General features: G+C 44.8%; 1 protein-coding gene across 4 annotated transcripts in view; it reads right to left on the reverse strand.

Moving 5' to 3' along the window:
• The window catches only part of TRIM37 (tripartite motif containing 37), a 943,514-nt gene that overhangs the window by 860,374 nt on the left and 64,004 nt on the right, over positions 1–19,136 (reverse strand). For 2 of the 4 annotated variants that reach the window (XM_069226401.1, XM_069226400.1), the window contains exons 3-4: positions 16,136–16,176; positions 4,137–4,253 (exon numbers count right to left, since the gene is read on the reverse strand). In XM_069226401.1, the coding sequence (XP_069082502.1) occupies positions 4,137–4,253; positions 16,136–16,176 (158 nt within the window). The remainder of the gene's footprint in view (positions 1–4,136; positions 4,254–16,135; positions 16,177–19,136) is intronic. The other 2 variants (XM_069226402.1, XM_069226403.1) reach the window with 1 other exon arrangement.

Genomic DNA, 19,136 nt, shown 5'->3' on the forward strand with positions numbered 1-19,136 from the left:
TCAGTGTTTGTAATTTCAACAATCAATGTTTCACACGCACAGAAAGGTCAACAAAAGACCAATTCTTTTAAAAACAATCTGGAAAAGAGTATTTAAGTTAAATACAAAAAAGTGTTAGGGATAGAGCAATATTTATGCTTCAAGGGAGATGGGAGCTGAGAAACTGGGCTTGTGCAAGCAAGAGCTGCAAACATCTGGTAGGCCACGAGCATGGACCCCGAGGACCCCCATACAGGCTTTACCAGCCCACTATCTCACTTAATAAGGAAAAATATCTCCGTTGTTTTATCAAGGTACGCATGTGAAAGTCAAGGCCACTTAAGAAACTCATACAAGCTCCTTTTGATGCCAATATAGTTTATTTAGAGGCTGGAGGGGTTTGAAAACAAATGCAGAGAAATTGTAAATTACTGTTCTAAAGTTGCAATGTTTTCTAAATATTTTGTTTATTAGCTGCTACTGTTGTCACTAGTCCGCTTGTTTTTATAGTCACAACTATACATATTGTACGCACTAGAATACGATTCTGATATTAATAAAAATCATAAAAGTATATTCTTAGTGTGCATTCTTTAGAGTGTCTATTCATGGTGAAAGGAGGTTTCGAACCTACTAACAAGTACTCATGCGAGTCTCATAGGACTGACTATTGCCCAAAATGTTCTATCTTGAATAAGTAAAAAAAATAAAAAATGCATCAGTTTTCTCCTTCTACATGGTCGATGTCAAGAAGCTGCTGGGGCGGTTTTTCTTGCCATACTTCCGCACCACATTTTTATGAAACATGAATTTAGTTTCAGGATCAGTTGTAGCATGGTATTCTGCAAAAGCATTGCTGAATTGCTGGATGATAGCCTCATCTTCAGTACATGCATACTTCCTCTCCTGCCCATCCAAGGTGTCTATCTCGGACAGCTTCCCCTTTATAGGCCCTGAGAATCCACACTTTCCAGATATACAACACACCTTACATACAATGTAAAGGGTTCACGAAGAGAGCAGTTGCTCTTAACTGTACCCAGGTTACATTCAAAGAGGACCTTCACCTTCTCATATTGATTTCTAAACACTGTATCTGTCAACATTTAACCTGCAAATCCTCAAAGAAGAAGTGGATGTGGGGAGCATCAGCCCTAAAATGACTGGCAAGTGATCTAAGGGAGTTCTAGGAAAAATGCAGCAATCTAAAATTAAAAGCCAAAAAACAGGAGATAGATTCAGTAATGCATACCATTGACAAGCAAAAAGTATATTTGATCATCCATTGATTGTAAGTGTGCCAGCCATCTGTCAAGTTGTAATATGAAATTATTGTGCCTAGTCACTTCTATGTTGTAGGGGCAGGATACCAACATTGTTTTTATAATCACCTCCCCAGATTACATTAAACCCAGATACAGGTGTAAGCAGTTGACCATTTTATCTAGCTATTTTAGTGTATCAGCATTTGGAGCATAACTTAACTAATCTAGCGATGAGATCCATTAAAGTGCCAGTTCCATACACAGGCCTACCTTCTCCCCCAGACCATCCCTGTGCACCCACCATGGTGGAACATTCAAAAGCCACACTCTCTATCAAAAACAATTAATGTGCCCCTTGAATAAGATATGTGCAGAAGGTGACACTTGTATAAACGTCCGTCCCTTGCCAGGTCCACACCCTGCTAGGCTAACTGTGCATCATTAAAACATTGACACCATGCACCTTAGCATACGAGGTGACACTTCTAGATTTACAAGACTTGTTGGGACCCCTAACGTTCCAAGACGTTACCTTTATTATGAATGCCATTGGTCAAGCTAAATTTCAGAAGAAATTCACCTTTGACCATTTCAACACGGACTACAACCCACTGTTCCAACTGCAATATCAACCTAACAAGTTGTGTTTGTACAAAGCAGGTCATTGTGTAACCAAGGTGACTTCCCCCAACCCCTCACCAACGACAGTGGCCAAACCTGAACTAGTGGTTATATCCCACCCTTCTAAGGATAACAACACTGAGTGTTCCACACTAAAGCTCTGTGATGAGCATGAGAGGAAAGCCTTTCCATCCTCAGAGGTCCTACTGACACCACTAAACCCTCCTCCCCCATTTTAATTAATGCATAAAACGTATCCTGCCCCACAGGAAGACTTCATGTACAAAAGTAAAGAAAATGTCAGTACAAAATGATGGCACAGTCATTAGCTAGTACATGCAGCACCCGAAGAAGGCAGAAAATCTCTTTGCCAAACTACCAGGGGTAAAATAAATTAGAATGATACGTTTAAGTGATATACACATACATTTCAACTAACGTCAATCTTCGATATCAAGTTCTCAGGGGATCACTGGTAGTATCCCCGACTGGAATGAGTGACACCACTCCAGGAACGGTCTCCTAGAGGGTCCAGGCACTTAGCTCAGTAACAACCTTATGCACTGAGTAGCTTGTAGACTGCTACCTAGGTGGCACTATCACATGTAATGTACAAGCAGCTTCGCACCATCAGTGTGTTGCTGATCCTTGAGGCGGCTTGAACTCATGAGTCCTCCAGCACAGTGCCCAGGTAAAAAGCAATCATGACATCATAGTCCTTCCGTGTCCCTGCCAGAACCAAACATGGCTTGACATGTGAGTGGGACAATGCCATTTACTCTGGCCCATGTAGCGACCCTCTATTGGGCCACACACTGGAAAGTATCAGCGTAGCAGAGGAAGCTAGCGTGGAAGTGATGCCCAAGACACCAGAAGAGCAGATGCCAAACCCCTCTGACTGAACTGGGAGGTGCAAAAACACTGTCAACCAAACAACACACACAAACACACACCACCTCTCCGCCCCCCCACCCCTCCACCCTCAGGGACCCCTTAAAGACCTCACAGGATCCAAGTCCAGGCGTCCCTAAGAGAAAGAGCTTGCCATCCAGTTGCACAGAGGGAGGAAGCATTACAAATGTGCACTACAAATCCACAAATGAAAGGTTCATTTATGTTATCTGAAATAAGCAACTGAGGCAAACTTCAATAACAACCGAGTTGTCCCATGAAATGCCATAAATCGACATCAGCCACTGGTAGGAGAGTGTCCTTGAATATAGTGTCAGCAGCCCGGCACACCTAGAACAGCCCCAGAACCATAAAGCAAGTCACTAAGCAGCTGTTGCAGAAACTGCATTTGTCTGTTCATCTTTTCTGCAAATGAGATGGCTGCACATCAGACAGGGTTGCCCTAGACATATCTCTAATAAATATAATTTCTGACAAATGATTTGACTGGGCATGATTACATATTCTCAGGTACCCCAAGGAAGCAAATACTATTCCTATTAGTTCTTTTCTCTTGATCCTCAAGCCAGGGGTGTCTTGAGCCCCTGAGTTAGGCTCTGCACTTTTCCTAATAAAGTATTTGAAGTGTCCTATCCACCACTTTCGTGTCTGTAAGTCACTGAATATAAATGCTTCTCCATTAAGTCCAATTCTATGTCCACAGAGTCAACCTTACCAGACAGTATAACTATCATCTATTTCATTTCAGCAGGCAGTACAATATGTTCTGTGTAGCTTGAGGAGATTCAGGCCAATTCCCATAATTAGACATTTTGTCAGCAGAAGACTGCCCCTGGTTGTTGCTTACTGTGGACAGAAAGTCTTCTATCTTCCGCTGTTTCTTGTTAGCATTTCCCATTTATCACACAGAACAGAACATAAGCAGACAAATATATTGCTAGTTAAGCAGGTGACTTGCTCTTTTCTAGGGTGGATCATCGTGCTCCATCCATGAATGTCTTTGAAATTGTTTCAGATTTGTTTGACTCCTTCAGATATCCTGTTCCTGCTCATCATCAAAAGGTCACATATGTTTAACACCAATCTGCAACATTACAGTAACAATTACAGAAGCAATCTGTGTAAAAGGAATACTAGTAAAAGTGTGATGAAATGTCAGGTGAGGTAGGTGTTTGCTTTATACCAGCTCCAGTTTGAAAAAATATTTAATCAGACTCCTAATCCATTTCACAGGTAAACTTACCAAAAAGAGGAATCAACCCATGTGACGAAACATGCTTTCAGCTATAGGAACTACAATATATGTCCAAACATAACATGTAGTGCACCACAGATATTAGAAGAAAGATATCAACATACTTGTCCTTCTCATTTTCTTCATGTTTGGTGAGATTACAGAGCTGTAGGGTATCAAGCTGCTGCGTAACCTCTTCTGCCCACCGACAGTTGACCAACTCTCTCAGCTGCAATGGTGCTCTGTAAGATATCAAGATTCACATCAAAAGAAAAACATGCAATGTATATGCTCATAAGAATGGCTTTGCATGCATGTAAACAAGGATCTAGAACACTAATGTCAAAAAGTAATTTTCATCTGTGGAGCCAGGTCTTAGCATTAAACATATAATACATTTTTAAAGTGTTTTTGCAGAACGATTACAAAACCATTTTTTGTTCATCAAAATCCACTCCTAAATAGTAGCTACTATACTCTGGATTTACTAACATTTTCTGCAGGACAAGAAAACAAAATAAAATATTGATTTAATTCAAGCTGGATGTATGATGTATGCAGTATTTGTATAGTAGTGCGACCTAACTAAAGGAAAGTGGGTGCCATGGTCAAAAGGCAATTTTCAGCAGTTAGAGGGGCCCAATATGGGTTTATCAGCAGCTGTCGAATGCAATGGTGGCACACAGCATAATACCATAAATCAAGACCCGATTTCCCATCTCGATTCAGTGCCTCACGCACAGGTATTAGGTTGGGGGATCAGCAGCTAGTCATTACACCTAAAAGTGAACCTTCTGGGAAATAGATGCAAAATCTATATTTTGAGTTTGACAGATTGACTTTCAACTTCTACTTGACACCAAGACTATGGATGCTACAAATATATTACAGGGGCATGTGGCAACACACTCTTGTACATACATATTCAGCAGAATCACCTACTGCCTTAAAAAAAAAAAAAAAAAAAAAAAAAAAAGAAATAGGAGCATAACTTGCAAGTAAATCATCAGATCAAGAAAAAAATAAAAAAAAACTTTTATGAACACCTTGATCATAATTATTTGACAGCCATGTGAGACCTCTCTTTAATAACAATGAGCCAGAATCAAAAAGATGAGTGCAAAAGTACCTGGGAGCTCTAGAACTCTCTGAATGCACTCAAACTTTTTGAAGATTCACAACATAGGTGTAAATAGTACACCTGGAAAGCCACATCAATTGCATATTTCCAAGTGTACTACTGACTTAAAAAATTTAAAAAAATAAAAATAAAATAAAAAGACTGTTACCCTGCTATATGGCATACAATTACATACTGGTGGAGGGCAGCCAAATAGGAAAAAACACACTCCCGCAAAGCTAAATCATCATCTTGTTCATATAAAAACAGCAAAAATGTATATACATATCCAGCAACAAAAGGCTTGGTATGACCAGACAGGCAAGGGGGAGGGACTGTGAGGAATCCACAGGTAGCTAATGTATCCACCAAAATGAAAATGTCACTTACCCAGTGTACATCTGTTCGTGGCATCAGTCGCAGTAGATTCGCATGTTCTGCAATAGCTCGCCATCTGGTGTTGGGCCGGAGTGTTACAAGTTGTTTTTCTTCGAAGAAGTCTTTCGAGTCACGGGACCGAGTGACTCCTCCTTTTGTCTCCATTGCGCATGGGCGTCGACTCCATCCTCGATTGTTTTTCCCCGCAGAGGGTGAGGTAGGAGTTGAATTGTAGTAATAGTGCCCATGCAATGGAGTGACTAAGTATGCACCTATTTAAGGTTGAGATGATACATATATAAATAATTGAAGGCAACTTCCAAACTGCTACAGGCTCCCGGGGAGGCGGGTGGGCACATGCGAATCTACTGCGACTGATGCCACGAACAGATGTACACTGGGTAAGTGACATTTTCAGTTCGATGGCATCTGTCGCTGTAGATACGCATGTTCTGCATAGACTAGTAAGCAGTTATTTCCCCAAAAGCGGTGGATCAGCCTGTAGGAGTGGAAGTAGTGTGAAATAATGTTCTTAATACGGCTTGACCTACTGTGGCTTGTTGTGCGGATAACACGTCTACACAGTAGTGCTTGGTGAATGTGTGAGGCGTAGACCATGTGGCTGCCTTACATATCTCTTGCATTGGGATGTTTCCTAGAAAGGCCATGGTAGCACCTTTCTTTCTGGTTGAGTGTGCCCTTGGTGTAATGGGCAGCTGTCGTTTAGCTTTAAGGTAGCAGATTTGGATGCATTTAACTATCCATCTGGCTATACCTTGTTTTGATATTGGGTTTCCTGCATGAGGTTTTTGAAATGCAATAAATAGTTGTTTAGTCTTTCTGATGTTTTTTGTTCTGTCAATGTAATACATCAATGCTCTTTTGACATCTAAAGTATGTAGTGCCCTTTCAGCTACGGTATCTGGCTGTGGAAAAAACACTGGAAGTTCCACTGTTTGATTTAGGTGGAACGGTGAAATAACCTTTGGCAAAAATTTAGGATTGGTCCTTAGGACGACTTTATTTTTGTGTAGTTGTATAAAAGGTTCCTGTATTGTAAACGCCTGAATCTCGCTTACTCTTCTTAGGGAAGTAATGGCGATGAGAAATGCCACCTTCCAGGTTAGGAACTGTATGTCGCAGGAGTGCATGGGTTCAAAAGGTGGACCCATAAGTCTAGTTAGGACAACATTTAGGTTCCATGAAGGAACAGGTGGTGTTCTTGGTGGTATAATTCTCCTAAGGCCCTCCATGAATGCTTTAATGACTGGTATCTTATATAGGGAAGTTGAATAGGTAGCCTGCAGGTATGCAGATATTGCTGCAAGGTGTATTTTAATGGAAGAGAAAGCTAGGTTAGATTTTTGTAAGTGAAGCAAGTAACCCACTACATGTTCTGGAGTTGTGTGTAATGGTTGTATTTGATTAATATGGCAGTAGCAAACAAACCTCATTCTTGGGTAAGTTGTAAGTGCCCGAATTCTAGGATTTCAGGAGCCAGATTGCTAGATTCAGCGATGCTGGATCTGGGTGTCTGATCTTTTGGTTGTGCTGTGTCAACAGATCTGGCCTGTTGGGCAGTTTGATGCAGGGTACCACTGATAGGTCTAGCAGCGTTGTGTACCAGGGTTGCCTTGCCCAAGTTGGTGCTATCAATATGAGTTTGAGTTTGCTTTGACTGAGTTTGTTTACCAGGTAAGGAAGGAGAGGGAGAGGAGGAAAAGCGTAAGCAAATATCCCTGACCAGTTCATCCATAGGGCATTGCCTTGGGATTGTTCGTGTGGGTATCTGGATGCGAAGTTTTGGCATTTTGCGTTCTCCCTTGTCGCAAACAAGTCTATCTGAGGTGTTCCCCAGAGTTTGAAATAAGTGTTCAGAATTTGGGGGTGAATCTCCCATTCGTGGACCTGTTGGTGATCTCGAGAGAGATTGTCTGCGAGTTGATTTTGGATCCCTGGTATAAATTGTGCTATTAGGCGAATTTGGTTGTGAATTGCCCAACGCCAAATCTTTTGTGCTAGCAGGCTTAACTGCGTGGAGTGCGTCCCCCCCCTGCTTGTTTAGATAATACATTGTTGTCATGTTGTCTGTTTTGACGAGAATGTATTTGTGAACTATTATTGGTTGGAAAGCTTTTAGTGCTTGAAAAACTGCTAGAAGTTCTAGGTGATTGATATGCAGTTTTGATTGATGTACGTTCCATTGTCCTTGTATGCTGTGTTGATCGAGGTGTGCTCCCCACCCTGTCATGGAAGCATCTGTTGTTATTACGTATTGTGGCACTGGGTCCTGGAAAGGCCGCCCTTTGTTTAAATTTATGTTGTTCCACCACAGAAGCGAGAGGTAAGTTTGGCGGTCTATTAACACCAGATCTAGAAGGTGACCCTGTGCTTGAGACCACTGTGATGCTAGGCATTGTTGTAAGGGCCTCATGTGCAGTCTTGCGTTTGGGACAATGGCTATGCATGAAGACATCATGCCTAGGAGTTGTAATACCATCTTTGCTTGTATCTTTTGTGTTGGATACATGCGTTGTATGATGGTGTTGAAATTTAGAATTCTTTGTGGACTTGGAGTGGCTACTCCCTTTGATGTGTCTATTATGGCTCCTAGGTATTGTTGTACCTTGCGCGGCAGAATGTTGGATTTTGTAAAGTTGACGGTGAACCCGAGTTTGAAGAGGGTTTGTATGATCTGATTTGTGTGATTTGAGCACTCTATGAACGAATGGGCCTTGATTAGCCAGTCGTCCAAATATGGGAACACATGTATTTGCTGCCTTCTTATGTGTGCAGCGACTACCGCTAGGCATTTGGTAAAGACTCTTGGTGCGGTTGTTAATCCGAAAGGCAGTACCTTGAATTGGTAATGTATTCCTTTGAATACAAACCTTAGGTATTTCCTGTGCGATGGGTGTATTGGTATATGGAAATAAGCGTCCTTGAGGTCTAAAGTTGCCATGTAGTCGTGTAGTTTTAGCAATGGCAATACTTCTTGTAGTGTGACCATGTGGAAGTGGTCCGATTTCATGAAAGTGTTCACTACTCTGAGGTCTAGGATTGGTCTCAGCGTTTTGTCCTTCTTTGGTATCGGAAAGTACAGTGAATAAACTCCTGTGTTTATTTGTGTGTTTGGCACTAATTCGATTGCATTCTTTTGCAATAGTGCCTGCACTTCTATCTCCAGGAGATTGGAGTGGTGTGTTGTTAAATTTTGTGCTTTTGGTGGTATGTTTGGAGGGAATTGTAGAAATTCTATGCAATAACCATGCTGGATAATTGCTAGAACCCAAGTGTCTGTAGTGATTTCCTCCCACGCTTTGTAGTAATGACCTATTCTTCCCCCCACTGGTGTTGTGTGGAGGGGGTGAGTGACATGTGAGTCACTGTTTAGTAGTAGGGGTTTTGGGGCTTTGAAACCTTCCTCTATTTCTAGGGAATTGCCCTCCTCTATATTGTCCCCGAAAACCTCCTCTATACTGTCCCTGGTAACTGGACGGTGTTGCTTGTGAGGTGCTGGCTTGTGTGCTCTGACCCCGAAACCCCCCTCGAAAGGGCGTTTTACGGAATGTGCTGTAATTCCCTCTGCTCTGCGGGGAGTAGAGTGCGCCCATGGCTTTGGCAGTGTCCGTATCTTTTTTGAGTTTCTCAATCGCTGTGTCCACTTCTGGACCGAACAGTTCTTTTTCATTAAAAGGCATATTGAGAACTGCTTGTTGAATCTCTGGTTTAAATCCAGACGTTCGGAGCCATGCATGCCTTCTGATAGTTACAGATGTATTAATTGTCCGTGCAGCTGTATCTGCAGCGTCCATGGAGGAGCGGATCTGGTTGTTGGAAATGGCCTGTCCCTCCTCAACCACTTGTTTTGCCCTATTTTGTAAGTCCTTGGGCAGATGTTCGATGAGATGTTGCATCTCGTCCCAGTGGGCTCTGTCATAGCGCGCAAGTAGTGCCTGGGAGTTCGCGATGCGCCACTGGTTTGCAGCTTGTGCTGCGACTCTTTTACCAGCTGCATCGAACTTGCGGCTTTCTTTATCTGGGGGTGGTGCATCTCCAGATGTGTGAGAGTTGGCCCTTTTCCTAGCTGCTCCTACAACGACAGAGTCTGGTGGCAGCTGTGTAGTGATGAAAACCGGGTCTGTAGGAGGCGCCTTATACTTTTTTTCCACCCTTGGTGTGATGGCCCTACTTTTGACCGGCTCCTTAAAGATGTCTTTTGCGTGCCGGAGCATACCAGGGAGCATAGGCAGGCTTTGGTATGAGCTGTGGGTGGTGGAGAGTGTGTTGAATAAAAAATCATCCTCGACCTGTTCTGGGTGGAGGCTTACGTTGTGAAATTGTGCTGCTCTAGCCACCACTTGAGAATACGCGGTGCTGTCTTCTGGTGGAGATGGCTTCGTAGGGTATGCCTCCGGACTGTTATCTGACACTGGGGCATCGTATAGGTCCCATGCGTCCTGGTCTTGGTCACCCTGGCTCATGGTGGTGTGAGCTGGGGAGTGTGATGGAGTTTGTGCTGGTGAGACGTTAATCACGGGCGGAGGAGAGGGTGGTGGGGTAACTCTTTTCACCACTTTTGGTTGTGGTGTCTGTTCAGTCTGGAACTCCAACCTTCTCTTTCTCCTAATGGGGGGAAGGGTGCTTATTTTTCCTGTCCCCTGCTGTATGAAGATACGCTTTTGCGTATGGTCCACATCAGTTGCTTGTAGCTCTTCCTCAAACCTATGCTTTTGCATTTGGGAGGTTAGCGAGTGCTCTTCTGTATAAGAGCCTGAAGCTGGGTCGCTTGCAGTTTGTTTCGGCATCGAAACCCTGTCTGCGTGTTTTTTCGGCTCCGAGGTGACTTTTTTCTTTTTCGGGGCCGAAACTTCTCGGCGTCGATCTGTTTCGGTGCCGCTGTCTCGGCGTCGAGCCGTGTCCACACCGGCATCTCGGTGTCGAGGCTTGTCTCCAGCACTTTCTCGGTCCCGAGAAGGCTGCGTGCCGGTGTCTCGACCGGAGTCGGACGATCTCGGCACTGTTTGGGCCTTTTTCGGTGCCGACGGTCGGTCACCGAATTTATGGGTGGAGCCATGGCCGGATGGCAGTGGCGTCCCCTGGGCCTTGTAAATGTGTCTCTGTGTGGTTTTCGACGTCTTACTCACGGTTTGTGTATCGTCGAATCCTTCGGAGTCTGAGTCTTGGATCGAGAAGGTACCTTCCTCTTCCTGTTCCTCGAACTCCTGTTGGGCTGTCGGTGCGGACGCCATCTGAAGTCTTCTGGCTCGACGGTCTCGGAGTGTTTTTCGGGACCGGAACGCACGACAGGCCTCGCAGGTGTCTTCGCTGTGCTCAGGTGACAGGCACAGGTTGCAGACCAAGTGTTGGTCTGTGTAGGGGTATTTATTGTGGCATTTGGGGCAGAAACGGAACGGGGTCCGTTCCATCGGCGTTCTTCAGCACGCGGTCGGGCCGACCAGGCCCCGACGGGGGATCGAAAAACTACCCTGAAGGGCACCGGAGCTCTTCGATCTTCGATGCGGTGTGGAATCTAAGTACGCCGATCCCGAACGCAACAATACCGACGAAAATCTTCCGAAATTAGCTAATCTTCCGTTCCGAAACTCGGAGCGACAGGAACACGTCCGAACCCGATGGCGGAAAAAAAACAATCGAGGATGGAGTCGACGCCCATGCGCAATGGAGACAAAAGGAGGAGTCACTCGGTCCCGTGACTCGAAAGACTTCTTCGAAGAAAAACAACTTGTAACACTCCGGCCCAACACCAGATGGCGAGCTATTGCAGAACATGCGTATCTACAGCGACAGATGCCATCGAACAAAGCGTTACTAAAGGTAAGTAACTTGTTCTTCTGATGGATACAACTACCTGTTGATTCCTCACCTTATGAATAGAGTCCCAAAGCAGTACCGCACCGAGGTGGGTGCCTGACTTGTCACACCATCCTGCAGCACAGAACGTGCAAAACGGCTGTCCCTCCTAACCTCGGAGTCCAAGCAATAATGCGAAAGTGTGGAAGGAAGCCCAAGTTACGTCCTTACAGATCTCAGCAACTGGGACACCTCTAGCCAAGGCCGAAGTGGTAGACTCAGTCCTGGTAGAATGAGTTCTAATACCCTCAGGCAGAACCTTCTTTGCCAATGAATGACAGATCTTAATAAAAAGAATGACCCACCTGGATAAGGTTCTCTTGTGGACAGCTATGCCTTTCATCTTGCCCACATATCCAACGAAAAGTTGATCATCAACTCTAAAGTCTCTTGTCCTCTCAATGTAGAAACTCAGAGCCCTTCTTGGATCCAAGCGATGAAGTCTTTCCTCCTCCTTCGATGGATGGGAAGGAGGGTAAAAGGATTAGCGTGTTATAGAATGCCCCATATGGAAGGGAGTGACAACCTTAGGAAGGAAAGCGGCCCTGGTTCTCAGCACCACTTTCTTAGCATAGAATGATGTAAAGGGAGGTTTAACACTAAGAGCCTGGAGCTCACTCACACGCCTAGCAGACGTGATAGCAGTGATGAAACTAAAAGCCTTAACAGGCAAGAATGCATAGGCTCAAACGGTGAACCCATTAAGAAAGTAAGAACCAAATTCAAATCCCACTGAGGCATGAGAAACGGAGTGGGATGAAACCTATTAGTTAGACCTTTTAAGAACCTAACAACTATAGGGGACTTAAGGAAGGTTGATCAGGAAGGCACAGAAACGCCGACAGCGCTGATAAATAGCCCTTGACCGTCGCAACTGCACAACCCTTCTGTGCTAAAGTCAAAGCAAACATCAGATCATCAGACAAATGGGCTTTCAAAGGATCAATTTTTCCTCTCTCCACACCAAGCCACAAATTTCGCCCATCTGCCGGCATAAACAGACTTGGTGGAGTGTTGCCTGCCCGATAAAATAACATCCACCACTTCTGGTGGGAGAGAAAAGTAACTCAGGTTGCCCGATGCAATCTCCAGGCATGCAGGTGCAGGCCCTGGAGGTGGGGTGTAGAACCTGCTGCTGCGACTGCGAAAGGAGGTCTGCCCTGTGAGGGAGACAGAGCAGAGGGTACAGTGAGAGTTGAAGAAGGTCTGCGTACCACACCCTTCTTGGCCAATCCGGAGCTTTTAAAATGACCTGGGCTCGGTCTTGGAGAGACTTCCTCAGAACTCCAGTAATCAAGGGTGTTGGGGGTAGGGGGCAGGGGTGACCGCGTAAAGTAACTGGCCATACCAAGACATCTGAAACGCGTCCCCAATGCTCCTTGTACCGGATACTGGAGGCTGCAGAACGACGGGCAGTGCGCATTCTCCCGAGTGGCAAACAGGTCTATCTGTGGAAAACCTGACATCCGGAAGATGTGAAGGACCAGGTCTGGATGGAGATGCCACTCGTGATCGGCCGAGAAATGCAGACTGAGACCGTCCGCACGTACGTTGAGAACTTCAGCCAGATGGTTTGCTACTTTTCAAATTCGATGGTTCAGGACCAGAGTCGCAGAGCCTCTCTGCAGAGAAGGTACGACCCTACTCCTCCCTGCTTGTTGATGTACCACATTGTAGTAGTGTTGTCCGTCAAGACTTGAACTGACTGACCGCGAAGGGACAGGAGGAAGGCCTTGAGAGCCAGACGTATCGCCCGCAATTCTAACAGATTGATATGAAAAGTCTGTTCCACTGGAGACCAAACACCTTTGATCTCCAGGTCCCCCAGATGAGCTCCCCACCCTAGAGTGGAAGCATCCATTATGACCGTGGACACCGGAGGCGGTAGTGAAAACGGCCTTCCTTGGAAAAGGTTGCCGTCCACAGCTCACCATCATATATTCGCTGCAGCGTCTGTGGAGATCTTTATCGACTCCGAGATCCTCTTTGTGTTGAAACCACTGCTTGCGGAGGCACCACTGAAGAGCCCTCATGTGCCAGCGTGCATGAGTGACTAACAGAATGCAAGAAGCGAACAGACCGAGCAGACGTAGGACCTTGAGGACTGGAACAACCGCTCCATTTTGAAATGCTGGAATCAACGCCTGAATGTCCTGAATCCGCTGAGATGGAGGATAGGCCCGATTCAATGTTGGGTCCAGTACTGCCCCTATGAACAGGAGGCGCTAAGAGGGCTCCAGGTGAGACTTGGCCATGTTTACCGAAAAACCCAGGTCGAACAACAACTGAGTTGTCATTTGAAGCTGATACAGCACGAGCTCTGGAGGCTTGGCTTTGATCAACCAATCGTCCAGGTAAGGGAATACCGATATTCCCTTCCTCCTGAGACTTGCTGCAACCACAGCCATCACCTTCGTGAAGACTCGAGGTGCTGAAGTAAGACCAAAAGGAAGGACCGCAAACGGGTAGTGTTGCGACTCCACCACAAACCGGAGATACTTCCTGTGCGACTTGAGAATAGGGATATGAAAGTAAGCTCAAAATCCTCAGATCCAGGAGATACCTCAATCGACCATCCTTCTTGAGGGATCAGGAAATATCTTGAATAACAACCCTGACCCCTTTCCTGCTCTGGAACCAACTCCACTGCGCCTTTTGATAACAGGACTTGAACCTCCTGCTGCAACAGCAGGAGATGGTCTTCTGAACAAAACAAAGGACGGGGAGGGATGGGCGGGGAAAACTCCCAAAAAGGAAGGCCCTTTCCTCACAATATTTAGAACCCAGGAGTCCGATGTGGCTAACTCCCACTCGCAGAAAAAAAGAAGTAACCTTTACCCTACAGGAGAAGTGTGACTCAAAATGGGTAGAAAACTAGGGCTGCTTTCCTTGTGCTTCCCCCAGAAGAAGAGGATGATGCATGGTGCTGCTGGGTGGCCCCTTTTGTCCGAACTCTCCCCCACCCTCTAAAGGATCTATATGGAAGGCTGGCAGGCTGCTGGACTGTGGAGTGGGGTCTTCGAAAGGACCAGAAAGGGGTAGTAGTAGAAGCCTGTAGACCCAAAGACTTCGCTGTGGCCCTACTTTTCTTGAGGCGCACTAAGGCAGAGTCAGCTTTGTCCCCAAACAACTTTTCTTCGTCAAAAGGCAGGTCCAATAAAGTGGTCTGGATATCCTTAGAAAGCCGGAAGACCTCGGCCATGCATGCCTCCTGGTGGTGACTGAAGTAGCTATCGCCCTGGCCACAGAGCCTGTAGTATCTAGACCAGACTGGATGATCTGCTTAGCCGCAGCTTGAGCGTCTGACAGGTGCTCACTGAACTGCCCCTGCCTATCCTGCTGTAAGTCAGGAACTACAGCTTTAGCCGCGTCCATCAGGGTGTGCACATATCTACCTAACACACAGGTAGCATTGACTGATTTTAGGGCCATACTGCGGGCGAAGGTGTAACAGGGAAGGAGCCTGGTGCAAAACGTCCGTCACTGGCGTCGACTGCGTATGAGGCGACGTCATTGGGGCCGCAGGACTAAAAGGCAATGTCATCAGCGTCGTAGGCCTATGAGGCGGTGTCATCGGCACCTAACCAGCACCCTCAGCCGGAAAAAAAGGCATTAACGGCGCTGACTTATATGGACCCGGAGATCCAAAGGAGAATGCCAAAGGACATGTGGGACCAGCCGGTGCACCAGCAGGGGCCATAGCCTTAAACATGTTGAACATGGCATTCACAAATGCTGCCTGATCCGCTCCTGGAGCAGGGAAGGAAGGATACCGCTGATCTTCCTGCAGCATTTGGGTCGGCTGGGCATCGAAAAGCGAGGACTCTCTTGGGGCCCAACCACCTCGAAGACCGATGGCACCGGAGAAGCCTGAGGACTTTGAGGCTGTGGGGTCACAGTAGGACTAACCTCCCATGTCGCACGACGCCGTCTAGATGGAGACCTGGATTGTGAATGACCTCTAGCCGACCGACGGCGAGAGTTGTGCCTGCACCACTTCTTATGCTTCTTCGATGAGTTATGGGAAGACTATCTCCGATGACTTCTGTGTCCTTTCTTCGCCTTAGCCAGAAAGAGTTTGGATTCTCTCTCCTTCAGCACCTTCGGATTCATCCTTTGGCAGGACACACACTCCTCCACGTCATGCTCGGAACTTAGACACCGTAAGCAGTCATCATGAGGTTCTGTGACAAACAGACCCCCACACTCACGACAAGGTTTAAACCCTGACTTTCTAGGAGACATTGTAACTAGAGATAGAAAGACACCTTCGAAACAGTAGCTCCCCGAGAGCTAGGAGAAAACCGTTTGCGTCGAAGGCACGGAAAAAAGGGAACCGACGTCAGCACGCCAACGTGGACCTATTATTGCCACAATGACATCAGGCGGAGTCGCGTGCGGAGCTGTGCAATTGTGATATCCTCGTCGTGAAGAGCTGGGAAGAAAATGTCCACCGAATGCTGGTGCATTGGGAGAATTCATAAGGTGAGGAATCCACAGGTAGCTAATGTATCCACCAGAAAAAGCGTTACCGAAGGTAAGTAACTTATTCTTTACGACCAAAAATAGGTAGTTGTATCCATCAGAACATATATTTATGGCGGGAAATACATTTGGGAATCAGGCTCAAGCACTTGAATTAATCCATCACATGGTTAAGAACCGTTAATTTATGGCAGAACAGACACAAACATAGGTAACCTGACATGAATTTTAAACAAAATCATATGGCAAAAATAGCAGCAGTCTTACCTGCAGTGAGGGCACTGTGCTCTCTGTTCTGTCAGCCAACGCTAAAGGTCAACAACAAAAACAGAGAGAGAAGATCAATAACACCTTTCCTATTAAAACACACACATATTATATATATATATATATATATATATATATATATATATATATATATATATATACACACACACATATATACACACATATACACACACACACACATACATACACATTCACACACACACAAAGCCCCCACCACCCCCCCCAATTCTCCACAAGGCCATTCCATTTTGAAAAAATACAAAATACATTTGGCAGAAGGTGTAATGGCAGAGTATATCCTTGAAAATGTTAACCACCATACCATGTAGCGTCGCTGTAGGAATATAAAAGGTATTCATTCCCTTAGCTCGGCATTCAATTAACAAGACAACAATAAAAGCAAAGACCTTTAGAATGCAGAATAAATCCCATAAGTCATTCTCAGAGAATTAAATAAGCTTCTGAATTGTTCTGCAAAAAAATGCTATTACCCTTAGAAAGACAAAACACTATATGCAGCCCTGCTTCCCAATGCTCATATTTTTGTTTATTTGAACACTGCACCTTTAAAACTGATGACTGCAAAGACTTACCAAAATAAAGCATGCACCTCAGAGTAGTACAAGCATTGGAAAAGCAAACACCCCTCATTATTTTTAAAGAAGCAATGTCATTCACAAGTTCCTGCTGTATCTTAGGCCCTTACTAGAGTTCACTCAAGTTACACAAAAGTACTTTCGCAGCAGGCTGCAGTGCCTTCAGGCATTAATTGAGGTCGCACAGCATAATATTGCACTTTTCCACTAACTAGCAACCTCAGTGCAAGTTTAAGATACATATACCTGAGGTGTAGAGGTCAGTTAGTAGAGGTCGGTTAGGTATGTTAGGTAACATAGACATCTCAGGTATATGTATCAAGGTACATATGCCTGAGATGAAGAGGTTGGTTAGTAGAGGTATGATATGGTAGGTATCACAGGAAAGTATATTAAATATCATAAGTAGATGACGTGATCGATTTGGTATGGTAGGTTGTGTTTAGCATCAGGTTGAACTGTAGGTAGGAGTGGTCTGTATGACAGGTTAAGGGTGGTGTTTGTTATGTCAGGCTGGTAAAGAGAGTTAGCTATCATATAAAGGTTTGTGCTACTAAAGAATGTTCTATACTTCGTTTTGCAAATCATAACATTGGTAATGAGAAACAAAAATATGCTGATTTTAGTAAAGCACACAGTCTTACTTATAAATAAATGATTTATTATATCTAATTCTGTAAATTGTGCGTGTTTGTTGTTTACAATTTAAAGAATGAAATATATCAATCCGGCCCTGAAGGAGAGGAAAATGATTGGATTTTTAATATAATTGCTTCTAGGTGCTTTAAAAAAATATTAATAAAAAACAACTAAACAAAGGACCCTTTTACTTAACAGACTGCAAAAGCAGAGTCAAACTACACCCTCAAAGTAGGGCTTTTTTAAATGGAAACAGAAGATGAAGCTTATAATTTAAATCGTGAATTTAAATGGTATCCACGGGAAAATGATGCTTAGCAGGTACCTTTGACAAAGGGCCAATATTTTTGTCACATTTTAACCCACTGGCTAGTCTACTGACGTATACATACATGTTGTAAAAGGGTGTGGCTAGGCCACCCTTATTACATGTATATAAAGCTATGCATCAAAGAGAACGTCCTTGCCCCCCCACCTTTTTTTCTTTTTTCAATTGTCCTCCCAAACAGGGTAAAATCCTATTCCTGCTGTTCGGTGCTTGGAAAGAGTCTGGCAGTACCCAATATTTTCTGGGCACCAGCAATCCCTGAAGGAGGTGGCCTAGGCTGCTTCATTAATCTGCATGCAACACCATGAGTGATGAACAACATAATGGATAGACCTGGAAACAATGTTCTGCTATTCTTTTCCTCTGTGTCCAGCAGTGTAAGATTTTCAGTTAAGGCAGAATTTACGTAGTCATTACATCACAGCCATTCATTTTACGTTGCAAAGTTTGGACTGTGTCTATGGCTCGTGGCTGGGGGAGAAGTTGATTCCCAGCCCTAACCTACAACAGTGGCTCGAAGGATCAGTCGGCTGATCTCCAGGAACCAGCTCTAGGGGCACAAGAGATGAAGTAGCCCAAACCGACAAGCTGGTAGCCACCACAGAAATTCTGCAAATCTGAGAAACTTGCACCTGAATTTGCCTGACCCAGAGGTGCTATCCAAGCCCAGATTCATTGTACCCACTGGACAGTAGCACCTAACTAAGGATTTCACCCCAACCACGGGGCACAATGACCAGGATCAGCTGGCCTGCTACTGTAACTTATAGGACTTCCAGAGACCCTGATCTGTGGCCAAGTTCGCCCCACTTCACCCGTGAACCGAGGAACACACGCAAAGACATCCCCATCAACCGCACCACAACCGGAACATCCTTTGAGCCTCTTTTGCCTTCACCCATTAGCCTCAAGACCACTCCATTAAAGTCTATTGAGGTTGTCCTGTAAAGTTTGGATTTGGCTAAAAAAAACAGATAACTGTCCAAAGTGTCTACTCTGGACCTTTAAACCTCTAACCTGCCGGAACTGGTTGCCCAACACAGGCCAGAGAAGCCAAACTAACCGTTTCAAAATTTTCAAACGTTTTTGTTGAGCAATGCTTGTTTGCAGTTGCACTGAAAAGTGATAATATCTTCAAAAAATGTAGCTCAAGAACTCTCCTGTGGATCTTGTTCATCAAGGTCTCTAAAACTTTATAAAAACATAATCTATTTTTATAAACTGGTGTATTTTTTCTTTTGTGTGTCATTGCTTTCTTATTTTGTTGTTTGGTGCTGTTAAATGCTTTACATATAGTTCCTTTGCTAAGCCTTACTGCCACAGCCACATCTAGCCAGGGATTGATCTTGAGGTTAAGTAAACAGGTTTGACTGGACCCAAGACAGTATTCATGAGAGTACTGCATGATAAGGCACCA

This window comes from Pleurodeles waltl, chromosome 3_1 (assembly GCF_031143425.1).
Source record: "Pleurodeles waltl isolate 20211129_DDA chromosome 3_1, aPleWal1.hap1.20221129, whole genome shotgun sequence".
Lineage (NCBI taxonomy): Eukaryota > Metazoa > Chordata > Amphibia > Caudata > Salamandridae > Pleurodeles > Pleurodeles waltl.